This window comes from Corvus kubaryi, unplaced genomic scaffold, assembly GCF_017639235.1.
Source record: "Corvus kubaryi isolate FWS band 111438036 unplaced genomic scaffold, C.kubaryi_AGA036_p1.0 37387, whole genome shotgun sequence".
NCBI lineage: Eukaryota > Metazoa > Chordata > Aves > Passeriformes > Corvidae > Corvus > Corvus kubaryi.
Genome location: NW_024581129.1, coordinates 15,058,901 through 15,074,449, shown reverse-complemented (window position 1 = coordinate 15,074,449; position 15,549 = coordinate 15,058,901). Strand labels below are relative to the sequence as shown.

At 56.1% G+C, this 15,549-nt stretch overlaps 1 protein-coding gene across 11 annotated transcripts in view; it reads right to left on the bottom strand.

Annotated features, from left to right (window-relative positions):
• Positions 1-15,549, bottom strand: part of LOC121668873 (ankyrin repeat and fibronectin type-III domain-containing protein 1-like) — a 245,727-nt gene that overhangs the window by 66,601 nt on the left and 163,577 nt on the right. For 9 of the 11 annotated variants that reach the window (XM_042037131.1, XM_042037133.1, XM_042037132.1 and 6 more), the window contains one exon: positions 8,024-8,064. In XM_042037131.1, the coding sequence (XP_041893065.1) occupies positions 8,024-8,064 (41 nt within the window). Of the gene's footprint in view, positions 1-8,023; positions 8,065-9,031; positions 9,196-15,549 lie in introns of those variants that run through there. The other 2 variants (XM_042037141.1, XM_042037140.1) reach the window with 1 other exon arrangement.

Genomic DNA, 15,549 nt, shown 5'->3' with positions numbered 1-15,549 from the left:
CTTGGAGCAATGAGGAGCTGGGGTGGCACCGAGCTCCTCAAAGACGAAGTTCTGAGCTACAAGTCCAGCTACCTCTGAGGAGTCCCCATCGAGTCTTGTGCCAGAAGCAAAGCATGAGGGAAAGGCTCCCTCTGTCCTGGAGAGAGCCCAGCAGGGATTGCTGGCTGAGCAACTCAGGAAACTCCTCTCCCCACGTCCCCCTTTTCTACCCGGTGTGTTTGGGACCGATGGCTGTGGGTGGGAGCGGCACCTCCCATGGCTGAAGCATCTCTGTGTTGACTCACTGCAGCAAACATTTTGCTCTCTTGCTTAGGGGAGAATGCAGGCTTGGTGATTTGTTAAAAAATGCCCATCTTCCTACGCTCGATTCCCTTTCCATGATTAATGCCAGGCGCCGCAATCGTGGCAGGGCTGCAGCTGGTGCTTAGGTGGCTCCTGTGCCAGCCTGAGAGCTGAGCTGGCAGCATCGTCCTCCCAGCACCAGAGGGGAAGGCAGCCCTGGGCTCAGACCAGCAGGGCAGGCAGATGCCACCCCAATGTCCCCACCAGTGGCCCGGGGAGCCCCAGTGCCCACTCTGCTCCCTGCTTCTAGAAAAAGCAGCAAGGAGAGGGACCCCATGGTGAGCAAGGAGCCTTGTGCTGCCCAGAGGCACCACAGGGGGACAAGGGCTGAGCCCCAATCCCTGCTGGCATTTCACGGGGACAGAATGCCCTCAGTGCTGCGGGGAAGTGCACAGTGCAGGGAACACACACCCTTCAGCCGGGACAACAGGAAGCACGACAGAAAGACTTCGAGCCCTTATGTGGCAGTGCTGCAGACAGGGAACCAGGGCCAGGCAGGTTTTCAATTGGACTGGAACTGAAATTACAGGGGGCACAAAATCCAACCCTGCTTTGGTATAAAGAAAGGGGCTGGGGGGATCAGGGAAAAAAGCCCTGCAAGTTTCTATGACAACTGGCACAGTAAGAGCCTACACTGCAACCTCGCTTAACACATTACAAGCTGCAGAGAAGCAATGAAACCCCAAACTTTATTTTATCCCAGGTGTAGGAGGGCCATTCCCAGGGGAGAGCGGGCACAGGGCCTGGGGTTGGTCCAGTGGTCCCGTGGCCTGTGCACCCAGTGCAGGGTGAATAGTTCAGCCAGCCCCAGCAACTCCTCCTGCTGTCCCTTGGGCTCCAGGGACCACTAAGACCAAATCCTTGTCCAAACCTTTCTTGGGCCAAGGTATTTAATTCTGGTTATCAGGGGTCCTGATGCCATCCAGGGCATCTGTGTCCTGAAAAACCATGGATCCAGAACAGTTTGGGTTGGAAGGGACGTTAAAGCCCATCTCGTTTCAGCACCCTGCCATGGGCAGGGACACCTTCCACTGGCCCAGGCTGCTCCAAGCCCCAAAGTCCAGCCTGGCCTTGGACACTGCCAGGGATCCAGGGGCAGCCACAGCTGCTCTGGGCACCCTGTGCCAGGGCCTGCCCACCCTCCCAGGGAACAATTCCTTCCCAATACCCATCTAAATCTCTCCTCTTTTACTTTAGAACCATTCCCCTTTGTCCTATCACTGTCTGTCCTTGTAGAAAAGTCACTCTCCCTTTCTTTAATAAGCTCCTTTAAGTACTGGAAGGCTGAAATGAAGTGTCCCTGGAGCCTTCTCTTCTCCAGGCTGAACACCCCCAGCTCTCCCAGGCTGGCTCCAGAGCAGAGGGCCCAGCACTTAAAGCATCTTTGTGGCCTCCTCTGGACCCGTTGTGTGCAGACCCTCCCACCATGATCCTCACAGGATCATGCCTGGGTGAGCACTCCCACCCAAGGAGCCATAAAAGAGAAAATGGGTGAGAGCCGTGTTCATCCTGGCCTGACCAAAGCACGGCCTTCAGCAGGACCTGCCGGGCACACAGCGGGGCTGCCCTGGGGAGGGGACAGGAGCAGCACGGCCAGGCCTTCCACAGGGGCCCTGCTCCCTTCCCCGGGTACAAACTGGTACCAGTTTCCAGCTTCCCAAGCAAACAGCAGTGTCAGCCTGGGCAGGGAGCCCAGAGGCCACAGTGCAAACCAGCAGGGTGATGGCTTCTCCACGCCTGGGCTCCCGTCGGAGCCCTGCCAGCACCGCTCCTCCTCGGGGCTGTGTCCCATTCCCTACAGCCCAGAGGAACAGCCTGGACCTGGCTGTTCTGAGCTGAGCTCCTGCACCCACTGCAAAGGTCCAGAGCAACCCTCTGCCATGCCATGAGATACCCCCAGTTCATTCCCACCTCTGCCAATCCCCAGCTCCCCGCTACTTCCCACTGCTCATTCCTGCTTCCCCTAACTCCCAGCTCCCAGGCTGCTCTGGGTCAGCTCTGCTCTCCATTCCCAGACTGGCATTTTTTGAATGACTCCATTTCTCCAAAGTGCCTTTCCAGGATTCCCTTCCTTCCTCTGCCCTCCAAGAGGATTAAAGCCTCTCCACCTGCCTGGAGCTCAGACTGAATCCACTGGCCAAACTCCAGGGGAAATATTTGATACATTTGCTGTACAGTTTCAGTGGCTCAGCCCCACTGCCAGGATACCTCAACCAGCACCAGCATCTTCTTTAATTACGTTGTGTGTAAAGGAGATCACTCCTCGACTCTCCGGATATCCGCCTTAGCCAGGACTTGGGGTTGGAAGCGAGGAGCCCGTGTTCATGATCCCTTCTGGAGGGCTACACTCCCCTTCAGCTTCCAACCTGCACCTGCCCGAGGAGCACCCACCCCACAGACCTCAACACTTCTCTTCCACCACCCATGGCTCTGCCATCCCACTGCCACCAGAGATGTTGGTGATGGTGCTTCATCCTTTCCTACAACCAAACCTGGGAGCACTCTCCAAACTCGTGTAGGTGGCTCTGGGACAGTTTCTTGCAGCATTGAGTATCCCAGTGAGTATCCTTCAGTATGGAGAGGTGGTCTTGGCATTGCTTCTCCTACCCCACAGCTCCCTGGTGTCACTGGCACCATCTCTTCCTCCGCACTTCCCATGTGCGTCCTCCTCCCTCTGCTCAGCACTTGGAACCTGAGCTCCCAGCTGAACAACTCCCAGCCACCACAGAAGAAGTCAAATGCAGCCTATATGTGTGTGATTATCACCATTACCACAGCAATAATGTCTGAGGGAAGGAGGTACTGAAATGAAAACCTGGCTTAGGAACACATTGTGCTTATTGTGATGGTCCTTAATGCTTCCAAAATGTAAATACTGATTTCTAGAGCCTTAAAGCCACCAGCGTTTTACGAGATAATGATTCAGCAAGGAAACACTTTCATCTAAGTGCTGGCATGGCAAGATTGGAGTCTGGGAGATTAAATGTTCTGTTGTAAGGGCCAGGTGACGAAGAATTAGCTGTGGAGACAGCTCTGTGTAATGACTGCGAGGCAAAGCAAACTGCTGCTTTCTGGGAGGTGGTTTCAAAGGTTCCTCGCGTGTTTGCACATCTGAGGCTGGAGGACAGAGGGCAGGGGCAGCCTTTAATCCGAGATGGAGACAGAGCCACGAGGTGCCGGCCCGAAAGGGCTGTGGGATGCTGCTGCTGCAGGATTGGGCTCCGAGACAGCCGGTCTCTTCTGCACAGCCACACCATCCCCAGGGACAGCAGGAGTGGATCAATGGAGAGCATTTTGTGTCACTACAGCTGTGTCTCTCCTGACACCTCAAAGTGCCTGGCAGATATTCCCTGCTCCCGAGTGACGGCTCCCTGACAGCTGAGCATTGCCCTCGGCACCGGAGGCAGCGTGGGGGGATGAGGGCAGCTCCCACAGCAGTGACACCTTATTAAGCCCAGGTATTTCAGTCTGCATTTGCTAGGGGGTTTATGGGTGTCATCACTACCAGCATTTCTTTCTGCTTTAAAGAAAATCAGTTCCTGACACTGAAGAGCAAATATGTGCCTGGGGCAATTAGCAAACACACCGGACAACCTCAGTTCCTGTCAAGACACTTCCACCCAGCCCTGCCAGGAGACTTATTACCTCCTGTCCCAGGAAAGCCTATTCCTGTCTCTGAGCACAGTGTCCTTGTCCCTGGGTCCTCAGGCAGTGGCTCCCTGCTCAGGAAATTGCCTTGACAGAGAAGTCAGGACCCTGTGTTAGAAGTCTGGAAGGACCTGTGGCAGCCTGGATATTCTGGCAGCATTACAGCACTTCCAAAAGTGGGGTGACAAAGGAGTGAGCGGCTTTGGGGCTGGACTGATACACCCCATGTTTCTTCCCCAGTCCCTACAAACTCTGGTCAGATCCCCGGCAGAGCAGGGCTGCAGCCCAGGTTGCAGTGGGGGAGGCACATGCCCAGGCTGCATCAGATGGGAGTTATTAGGTCAGGATAAACCATTCTGACATCTGAACACACTGTTTTGGAAGCACAGGAAGGCACCTGTACCTGTTCACGTGGGACAGCCGGAGCAGCCGGTGCAGGTGAGGATACCTGTGCAGATGTTGACTCACAGCTGGACCTGTGGCCATTCCCAACACGCCAGGTTCCTCTCTCAGGTATTTCAGCTATGGGAACTCTTCATGTGCCTGTGCTGGTTCTTCCTTGGCTGGTCTCTACCCCTGTCAGTTCTCAATGGATGTAACTTTTCTTAAGATGAACGCTTCAGCGTTCTCGACTCACGCGGCAATCTTCCATTTACCGTGGGAAGAGGGAACGCTACCTCCCAGACTGAAAACCAGGAGACCCAGCTCTTGCAGGAATATCCACAAGCACCACCACTGAAGCCCTTGGAAGCAGAAGGGCTTCCCCCAGAGCGGGCAGCAGCAGCGTTTCAGCTCCAGTAGCTCCATTCCAGGCACCTCTGACTTCTCACAGCAGAGATCCACCTTCCCTACACCTCCCTGTGTGCTTTCCACTGCATATTGGGGAAACCCAGCGGGAGATCTGTACCTCAAAACCTCATGGATGGACTGGCAGGAGGGGAAGGGCCAACAGAGGCTGATGGGCAAGGGTGGACACATCTCCATGCCCCTGATCAGCACTGGGATATTCCAACAGCTCAGGAAACACCCAACTGATGGGAACTGTGGGGTGAGGACAGCGTTTCCATTTCTGAAGGGAAGAGGCAACAAAGGAAGGAAAGGAGTCACTCTGGGAGACACAAGGAAATTCAGCAGATGCAGTATCTGATGTCCACTGAGGAGGAGGGCACCTGATGAGGGAAAGCTGAACGTGGCAGGAACGGAGCAGGAGTCACTGCCAGCACAAGCAGTGACAAAACTCGCTGCTGAGATTTCTGGCGTGTGTGTCTCCTTTTTCTGCTTTCAGGACCAACTGAAACTGAATTGCTGTGGGAGAGCCCTGACACAAGAGCAGGGTGGCTCTGACCCTGCTCCCACAGCTCAGGGCTTTGGTGGCAGGTGAGCCAATGCCTCAGAAGCCAGAAAAGGAAAAGCAGAAGCATAGTCGAGTTTGCTCTGGCACATGGGAGCTGCAGGACCAGCTACACACTGCCAGACTTCTCTCAGCTCACCAGCCTCACTGCACAGATGTGTCCAGGAACCACCACAGCTCGGCTCAGCTCTGGCAACCAGCTGCTTCCCACGCTCTGGCTGCTCGCCACAGCCTTGCCCAGGGCTCAGAGAACTGTGAATCTGGGCTGTAGAGCTGCTGCTGAAGAGCTGAGCTGTCTCAAGTCCTTGGCGGGGCCACCAGACCGCTGGCATCTTCCAGCATCCTTTCTCTGCTGAGGAAGACCAGCTCCAGCCCTGCCAGAAACTGAAGGGCTCCGTAGAGAGCACCTGGTCCAGCCTTGCAGACGGGTTGCAACAGACACAGTGTGGCATCAGCTGGTGGATCAAAAAGCCAGATGGGATGGGGGCAGTGCTACCAGGCCACATCATGGCCACAAACTGACCCATCCCAAGCCCAAAACAGCCACTGAGGAGCAGAAACGGGCTGGGTGTTAACCAAGGTCACAGTGGTATGATCAGCCAAGGCACAGCTGCTGGGCCAGACCACGGAGGGGCCATGGGCTTGTGGGACAGAGAAACAAACACCCGTAAAACATCCTGTGTCTGCAGGAGCTCTGCACCAGCACCCCCCACTCTGACCCAGCAGCTCCACACCTTCAGCGAGATGGGAAGCCCATGTTCTCCCACTCAAGGTAGAGAAACATTCCTCATTTCTCAGAGGAGATGAGTTATAAATGCAGCACCACAAACTGTTGCTACCAACCGCCAAAACCACAGGAAATGGCAGGAAATCTGAACAGTAAGAGCTCTTTACATATTTCCTCCAAATCTCCTACTTCAAGCCTCCCCAAAGCTTCAGCTGGAACAGAGACATGGGAGATGTTTCAATGTGTTCTAAACCTGCTTGTCAAAACACAGACTCCTCACAAGCACAGCACTAGAGTCGGGAGCACCGAAATCTTGGACAGCTGCTGGGAGAGGTCACAAAAGCACAGCCATGAGTTCTTTGCCAAACGTGCGCTCGTGTTGTTGTGGCACCCGTGGTGACTCCATAACCTCCTGTGATATTCCTCTGATCTCCCAGAAAGCCGGGTGGGATTACCCAGCCTGGGAAATGGCTCTGGCTGTATTTCCAGAAGTCTTTCTCTGCCTGCGGTCTCGGGAAGCTGATGAGCCGCACTGCCTTCGGGTGAGCAGGCAGAGGAGCTCCCCAAATCAGGCTTTCAGTATGGACCTAGAAACCAGCACTGAGTTTTAAAAGCTCTCGGTGGCATAAAGTGGAGTCAGGAGATAACTGAAGAACAAACATCCCATAGCTCCATTCTGGGCACCTCTGATTTCCCACAGCAGAGATCCACCTTCCCTACACCTCCCTGTGTGCTTTCCACTGCATATTGGGGCAACCCAGCGGGAAATCTGTACCTCAAACCTCATGGATGGACTGGCAGGAGGGGAAGGGCCGTCAGAGGAACACACACACACTCCACACTTGCTCTCCCACCACAGACAGCGAGCAGGCAGTTCCATACAGCATTCCCTGGCACAGCCTGCCACCCCTGGACATGCTCCCTCCAAGGCCAAGCCTAACTTGGACCAAGGATGCTGCCACGGTGCTGGCACTTCTGGGATGTAGCGCTGCAGGAATGCTTGGGAAAGCAGCAAAGAGTGAGCAAGAGCAGAAGGACAGTGAGCTTCGGAGGAGAAATTTCCTCAACCCAATTCCTTCTGAATTTTCCAAAGCCATGCTCCCCTGATAGTCCTGCCCATTAGAGCACTGTCCCACAACTTCGAATCCACCTGGTTTTTTTTTCCCAGAATAAAGGTCATAACCTGAAGGCCTTCACTTCCCCAAGCAAAGCAGGAGCAACACAAGGTCCCACAGGTGATGTGCTCAGCAGCACAACACGTAATTCAGTGCCAGGGCACAACCCAGCCTCTCAGGAGGGCTTTTAACAGAGTGTGCCATTATCCAAATGATGATGGGAACAAACCTGTCCTTCCAGCAAGCACAACCTTCTTGCCTGGAAGGTGATGTGCTGTGGCGAGGTTCTGTTACCTACCCCACACGCCGAGTAACCAGCTGCCTGTGTTGGTGGAGTGGTTTGCAGTAACTTTTGCATGTCCATGGCTCTAAAAAACCCCTTGGCCTCCTCTCCCCCTGCAGCTGACAGTGCTGTACCAAACACAGCGGGTGGAAGACAACAGGCACCACCGTCAATACACGGCTGGGGGAGACGCGCTCCGAGATCAGCCCGTGTGACACACAGCGGAACCCTTCGATTCTCCAAAGCAGCTCAGCTGTGCAAACCAGGAGCAGAGGGAGCCAGAGGTGGGAAAGGTCACCCGTGTGCCCCCCGCTCCCAGCTCTGTCCCCCAGGCTCAGTCAAGCTGTCACGGCTGCTTCTGACCTGATGGAAGGATTTGCATATGCCCCGAAGCCAGGATGACTGACAGCCCTTCCACTGTTATCCTCACTTGTGTAATTGCAGCAGCTATTCTTGTACACTGAAGTGTCTAATCTTAGCAAGCCATGGAGCTGCTGGGTAAGATGGACCAGCCGGGAATTTCCATGCAATTACTCACCACTGCTACTGGCACTTACTTTGGCTGGCAAAAGTCCTTCTTGTCCGACGACCCCAGGCTCTGCAAAACACAAAAGACAGATTTCTCTTTTTAACCCTTTGCCAAGCAAGTATCACTGATGGGGATGTGTGGGGAAGCAGTGAAAGGCACATGTCTGTTATTTCCCTGCCCGATGGGTCTGGCTGGGCTGGCTGGACAGGACAGCTTGGACCTCCAGCCATAGGCAGAGCCCACAGCAGCCAAGGATGTAAAGACAGAGAGTTAAACTAGAGGTGAGAGGATGCATTAGATCTGAACTCAGTGTACTCGGGCATGTCTGTCTCCTGTCACCTGCAGAAGTGTGGCACCTTGTGTCAGGAGGGGACTCAAGTCCTTTCAAGTCTGCCCAGCTGGAAAGATGACAAAGTGCAGGGTTTGGTGGAGGGGCTGAGCCACCACTGCTGCAGAGACCCTCTGGTCAGGGGCTGAGCCCCAGGCCCACAGTTCCTGCCAGGAGTGGGAAAACAAAATTCTTCTGCCAAGAAAACCACATCAGGCCCCAAGCACGTGCAAAACTGGGAAGCAGAGACAGCCCCGATGCTCGCTCAGGTTCCCAAGTGCCTCCAACTCCACCCCCAGCACGATGGAGTCTGAGAGCACCACAGATGGGCTGTGCCAGGGTCCCCTGTGACACCCCAGTCAGGCCAAGCCTGCCTGTGGGGACGCTGGGGACGATGGGCACCGCACAGAGCCCAGCTGGGGTGCGTGGCCAGGAGTGTGCACGGCACACACACAGAGTCTGCGCCGCTCCTCATGCCCGATGGGGCCGTGTACCCCACACACATCCCAGTCTCACCCCAACACACCTTGTCCCAGAGGCACCCACAGAAGAGACCGGCCCCCAGCCCTGCTCCGAGGCCCCAGTAAGTGACACGAGCTCCCTGAGCTCAGAACGGTACCTGCACCACGGGGTGTGCAGGGCAGGCCCAACACAGTGGGATGCTCGCGGCAGGCGGCACCGGGACAGACAGACACAGACCCACCAGACCTGGGTGTCGCCAAAGCCGTTGCACCACCACAGCCCTCTCCTCCTTCTCGTCCTCTTCCTCCTTCTCCTTCTCCTCGTCCTGGGGATGATCCTTGTCCTTGCACCTTGTGGGGTGGGGGGCGGTGAGCAGCAGGCGGGGTGGCCCTGGCCCTGGCCCCGTGTGCCGGTGCGTGCAGGCTCGTGGGAGCCGCTCGGGCTCCGGGGCGGCTGTTGTAGTTTTGCTCTGTGGTTGCCAGGCAATGGCGAGCTCCAACTCGAAACAGCGGGAGCAGCGGGGCCGAATGCTAATCAGGGCCGCAAGAGCAATCCCAAAGCTTCCCCTCACTGGCCAAAACCAAAGAGAGCTCCCACCAAAGCCAGCAGGGAGAGGAGGACCCCAGCTTTTAAGCAGGCAGGGATCCACTGTCACCAAAACATAACCAAAAGGAGGCTCTGGCCAAGCCAGCAAGGTAGGGATGTGTTTCAGTGGTGGGTGACCCTCTCCATGGCACGGAGATGTTGGCTGGTCACCAGCACAGTGGGGAGGCTGCAGCCACCCCATGGCACAGGGTACGTGGGTCTGCATGTGTGACACCCTAGTGCTCAGCCCAGGGCACACAGAGGTCTTGGGGCACAGCTGGGAGCACACAAGGAGCAGCTTCCTTTGGGGTGGGAAGCTCATTGGGACTGGCATGGAGCTGTGCCAGGGGAGGGTCAGGTTGGATATCAGGGAAAGGTTCTTCCCCCAGAGGGTGCTGGGCACTGCCCAGGCTCCCCAGGCAATGGGCACGGCCCCGAGGCTGCCAGAGCTCCAGGAGCATTTGGACAGCGCTGCCAGGGATGCCCAGGATGGGGTTGTTGGGGTGTCTGTGCAGGGCCAGGGTGGGACTGGATGATCCCTGTGGGCCCCTTCCAGCTCAGGAGATCCTGTGGTTCTGTGGTTCTAGGATGTCACCTGCCCTTGTGCCGACTGTCAACATGCAAGAGCTCTGAGCACCCCACCGGGTGGAGATGGGGACAGCCCCTGGCTGTCCCTGCTGCTCCTCTGACCAGCAAGAAGCTGCAGCAAAGCCCCACGAATCAATGGCCAGACACCAAACTGGCCTGATCCAACACTGGCACAACCTGCCCAGGTAGGTGGTGGAGTCTCCATCCTTGGAGACATCCAAGACCCACTGGACATGGTCCTGGCTGTCCAGGACAAGCCAGGGTAGGTGATGCTGCACTGAGCAGGGGATTGGGCTGAGAGATCTCCAGATCCCCAGATCTCCCAAACCACTCCATGCATTCCTGAGGCAGCTGCAAAATGAGCACAGCAGTAACTGCTCAGGGTGAGTGATGGGACCTGAGCGATGGGAGCTGTCCTGCAAGCCCACAGCACACCCAGGAACAGCTCCACTCCTTCCAGCACAGCATTCCCATATGTTATTTCCTTACTTCTTTAAACTTGGCACCCAAAACCCTAAGTGATACTTCCCAAACTATGGATCAGTTGCAACAAAGTTCATGAGCCTCGACAAATTCAGTTCCTTCTGCTCTCTGTGCTTGTGGGGATCACGAAGAACTGCTGATATTTAAAGAGAAATCACTTGCAAACCGCGTTCTCAACACTGCTGAAACAACATCTGGAAAACCTGCACCCCACACAGTCAGACTCTCCACCCAGCCACGGCTGAGGTCCATGGGAAAAGCTCCCATCAATGCCATAGCCAGTGGAAAACCAGGATTTTAGATATCTGGGATAAAACAATGAGGAACTAACTTTGCAGAGAGATTAAAAAAACCCAACAATAAATTGGGCAGTGATTACAGCGATGATGAGCCAAAATTGCTGATTTTAAAGCTCATTAAGAAAATAGCAAATAAGGAGGAAAAGCAGAATTCCAGCAGCATGTCCAAGGAATTGGGCCTGGGGCAAGACCAGGAGCTATGAATCAGCTCCTGGCTGTACCACCACCCCAAGGTCTGGCCTCGAGCCATTTCTTCCCATTTTGTGCCTCAGTTTCCCCATATTGCCCCTGCACAGCCCTTTGCCTCCTTACTCCCTTTCCGGAAGAGAACAGGACCAAGCCCAGCAGGCAGATGGAGCTGCACAGGTCAATCCCACCACGCTGCATTTCTCCCTCCTGAGCAAGCACAAAACCAAGGTGGCCACAGATCCAGAGGGCTCTGGGAGAGTGCCCAGGAAAGCACAATCACCAGTGAATGGAGCAGAGTTTGCTGGAGGCCTTTCCAAGGGCAGGGACATCACAACAGCCTGGTAGGAACTGGAGCACTGAGAGAGCTCGGAGCCCAGCCTGGGAAGATCCTCCCCACCAGGGATCACTGATGGCTTGAAGAGGTTCATGAGGGATCACGCAGGGAATGGGCGATGGGAGGCTGTGGGCAGGACTGGCCGTGGGCACTGCCCGCTGGAGAGTCACACACAAAGGGACAGCAGCTGCAGGACTGGACAGTGCCACCAGTGCCACCTCAGTCCCACCGGGTATCGCAGTCTCAGCCACATCCACAGGAGGGGAAGCTATGGGAAAGCAGCCAAGGGAAGGGTGGGATGTAGGGAAGCAGGGTCAGGCAAAGGGAACACACATCCTGGATCTTGGGAAAAATGTCCTGGCACTGGGCTTGAACAGAGTTTCAACACCTCCAGGTGGGAGGGATGGAGCAGGTTTTACAGCCCTCACTGAACAAACCAGCGCAGAGGGGACAGGTCCTCACCTTACTGGGAGCTGGGACTGGCTTTTCTTTTCCTGTGCCTGAAGCCTGGGAACTGAAAGAGGCAGAGGGGAAAAAGGTGGCCTGCTGTTTTCCTGTGCCTTCTGGGAGGAAAGATCAATTCCTCCTGGACTGAGAGGGGACCTGCAGGCTTCTATCAATGCAAATAAACAGTAGGAGCTCAAACACCGGCCTGTGTGCATGCTCTGCTCTGGGATGGTCTCAGCAGTGACTGCTCGTGGCTCCTGTGCATCAGCGCAGAGCTGGGGATGGCAGAGAGGCACAGCTACAGCGTGGCTCAGCTCCCAAATCAACCCTCACAGGGCCCCGGGTACCTCCTGCTGCTGCTCAGGGCGCTGGGAGCCCCTGGCCATGCTGAGACAGAGGGAGAGGGGCATCAGCCAGTTCAGAGTCCCTGTGAGCCCCGAGCCGCAGCGTGAGTCACCCTCCGGCGGGACCCACTGCTGCTCCTCGCTTGCTCACTTCACTGATGACTCAGGGCTGAGGAAGCACAGCTTAAGTTCCTTAATGAAATAACTTTTTTATCAGCCTGTCTTCCTAAAACAAACACCTCAAGTGAGGCTCGGACCCATCTCCACCCTTTCCTCCTGAGACACTGAGGTGAGGGACCATGGGGATGGGCAGCACAGAGGCACCTGTGGGGCAGGAGCAGCCCCTGCTGCCCTGGCACTTGGCACTGGCCAGGGCAGCCACCAAAAGTTCCCAGGATACCCCCTCCATCCCTCCCGTGCCCACAGTCCTGCTGCCAGCAGGGCAAGGAGAGGAAGGTGGGACACAGGGGTGCTGTCCCAGATGATGAACACCCCTGGGTCCCCAGGAAGTGTCCAAGGCCAGGTTGGACGGGGCTTGAAGAAACCAGGGATAGTGGAAGGTGTCCCTGCTCATGGCAGGGGGTGGGACGGGATGAGCTCTAAAGTCCTTTCCAACCCAAACCACTCCTTGATTCCACAAATCTAGGCCAACAGGGGTGCTTGAATTTGTTCGTTTAATTCCACTTTTCGGGCACTCAGTAAATAATTTTGTGAGTTACACAATGCAGATAAGCAGGCAGCCCAGATTCCCTAGGCCAGCTCATCTCCAGAGCCAGCCCTGCTGGTCCCTGGTCAGAATTAGCACAGCATGCTGCAGACAGAAATGATGAGCGATTTAAAGGAGTGTGCTGAATTCCAAAATTCAGACCTGGGGTTGGAAACAAGGATGCTCATGGCAGGGCTAGGACAGAGGTATTGTTTTATTTATTTCTTCCCGCCAGCAGACATCAATTCTGTTGTACTTTTTCCTCTCGTAAATGTTGCCAAGCATAATCTCGGCTCATCTTTTTTCTAGGCAGTGTCCCTGGGAGAACAAAGTTATTAGCAAGGCTGAAGAAGCCTCATGCAATTATTTTGCAACTACACCAAAATAATCCCCAAAGACCAGTGGCTGCTCACAGGTAGCAGCTTTCTAAGTCATTCCAATAAAACCTGGCTCAGTAACTCCCAGCGTAATCAATGCCCACACAAACAAACCAGAGGAAAACTGAGGGATGAGCAATTTTTCCATGCTAGAAGAGGATTCTGCAAAATGAACTCATGAGCCATCACTGGCTGCAGGCTGTGCTGCCACACTGCCATTGTCACCTGCTCACCTCAGCGTCCCTGAGCTGCACTTGGAGCTGGGCTGGGCAGATTCCAGGGGGATTTGGGCTTGGGCAGGAGGTGCTTGGCCCCCAGGGCAGGGCAAGGTAGGGTTTGGGGACCATGGCTGCACAGCCTGTCCTCCCCACCCCAGCTGTCCCCCTGGATCCTGGTGGTTCTGCTCCCAGGCCCAGCCATTCCTCAAACTCCGTCTATCTGCAACATGCTGCAGTTATGAGTAATCGGGAGGTGATGCCTGACTGTCGGAAGGGGAATGAAATTCAGAGCCTGGGATGTGAGTGGTTGTTTGGGACGAGGAGGAAGGAGATGGCAGCCCCCAGCCCAGCTCACAGCATGCCCCCAGGCAAGGGCTGGAGCAGCCCCAGGCTGGGCACTCCATGCACCCCATCTCCCTCTGGCAAGGGCTGGCTGAGGAGCCAGAGGGCTCTGGGAATGCTGCCTCCCTCTGTGGACTCCAGCAGCCATCCCACCTGCCATCACCTGCCCCAACACTGCCCCCCTCACCCAGCCCCGGCACTGCCAGGGCCCCGAGCTAATACAGCCCCAAGCAGCCCCAAAACATCAACTGAGGCCAGATGAACCCTCAAATCCTAAAACCTGAATTTCAGGCCGGATGAACCAGATTGCTGAGCTGAAAATCACAGTGATAACTCCTGCCTTCAATGTGGGTCCCAGCCTGGAGGGAGCTCTAGGCCATCAGGCTGGGGGCAGCTTTGCACCCCCAAAGGCCATCCGGGGTGGGGAGCAGATCCTGCCTGTGTGCTGAAGTATGGAGAACAAGCAATGGAGAACAGGGGTGTCGAATAAAGGGTGGGTGACACAGCAAAACAAATTGGGTGGCAGGGGAAGGGTCAGATGGGGCGGGCAGTGCTGCTCAGATGGGAAGGGCTGGCTCAAGGGAAGGAGGGAAGAGGACACAAGCCACTGGGAACCATAGAAGGGTCTTTGCTGGAGGATGGTGTTCTGGCAAGGCCAGAGCACCAGTGGCACCGTGGGGAGGGGTGTGAGCCACCAGCGTGTGCCAGCCCCAGCCTCTCACCATCGTGATCCTGCCTCCTCCTGCCTCGACCTCAAAGGCTCTGAGGAGGGGGTGGCGAAGCCCCCAGACCTGACCCAGCCAGGGGAGGATGCCAATGGCTCCAGCACATTCATTCTTCCACAGGTACCTCATCGCAGGCAGCTCAGAGCGGGGTCTGACGCAGCTCTCACACTCGCCTGCAAACAGCCCTGTCCCTGTGCACGCACACGGGGCAGTGATGCACATCCGAGCTGGGCTTTGAGTCCAATGGGAGGTGAAAAACAAGCTGGAAAGCAGAGAAAAGGAGGTTTGGACCACTGAGGGGGGAAGGAGAAAGGAACCATGGCTATGCACAAGCGGTACACTGAAGTAATCCAGAGAACAGGACCAAGGCCCTGCAGGCACCCCTCAGCAGAGCAGCAAACCCCACACCTGGGAGCTGGGGAGCTCCTGGTGTCCTGCAGCAGCTGTCCCTGCCCAGGACACCACAGACCCCCGGGGACACCGTTTCAGTGTCTCCCTGATGCCACAGCCTTGCTCAGACACCACCCTGAGCCCAGCACCCCACAATGCCAGGACGTCCTTCTGCGACCAGCTGGGCACCAGCCTGCTCCAGCTCAGCTCCATGGAGGTTCAGTGTTGACTCTGGCTGCTCAGCCACCCCACAGCTGGGAGCCAGGAGGGGACACTTGGCTGTTTTTCTAGGGCCTGAAACACAAACGTAAACCTGGTTCTTTGGAAAATGGGGTGACTACCCAGAGGGTGCTGGGCACTGCCCAGGCTCCCCAGGGAATGGGCACGGCCCCGAGGCTGCCAGAGCTCCAGGAGCGTTTGGACAGCGCTGCCAGGGATGCCCAGAGTGGGGTTGTTGGGGTGTCTGTGCAGGGCCAGGAGCTGGACTTGGGTCCAACTCTTGGGTCCAACTTGGGTCCCATCCCTGAGGGTCCATTCCAGGGTATTCCATGATTCTGTGATCACCACCCAGCCTCTCCCTGAGCCCCAGGACAGTGATGGGATGGGCCCTCCGGGACAGCAGCCCCATCACCGGCCCCTCACTCCAAAGCACGTCTCTGCAGCTCAGCCTGACCCTGCCAGCACGTTGTACACTCTTCAGGGCCAGGCCAAGCTAGAACAGTGTCAAATTTCCCAAC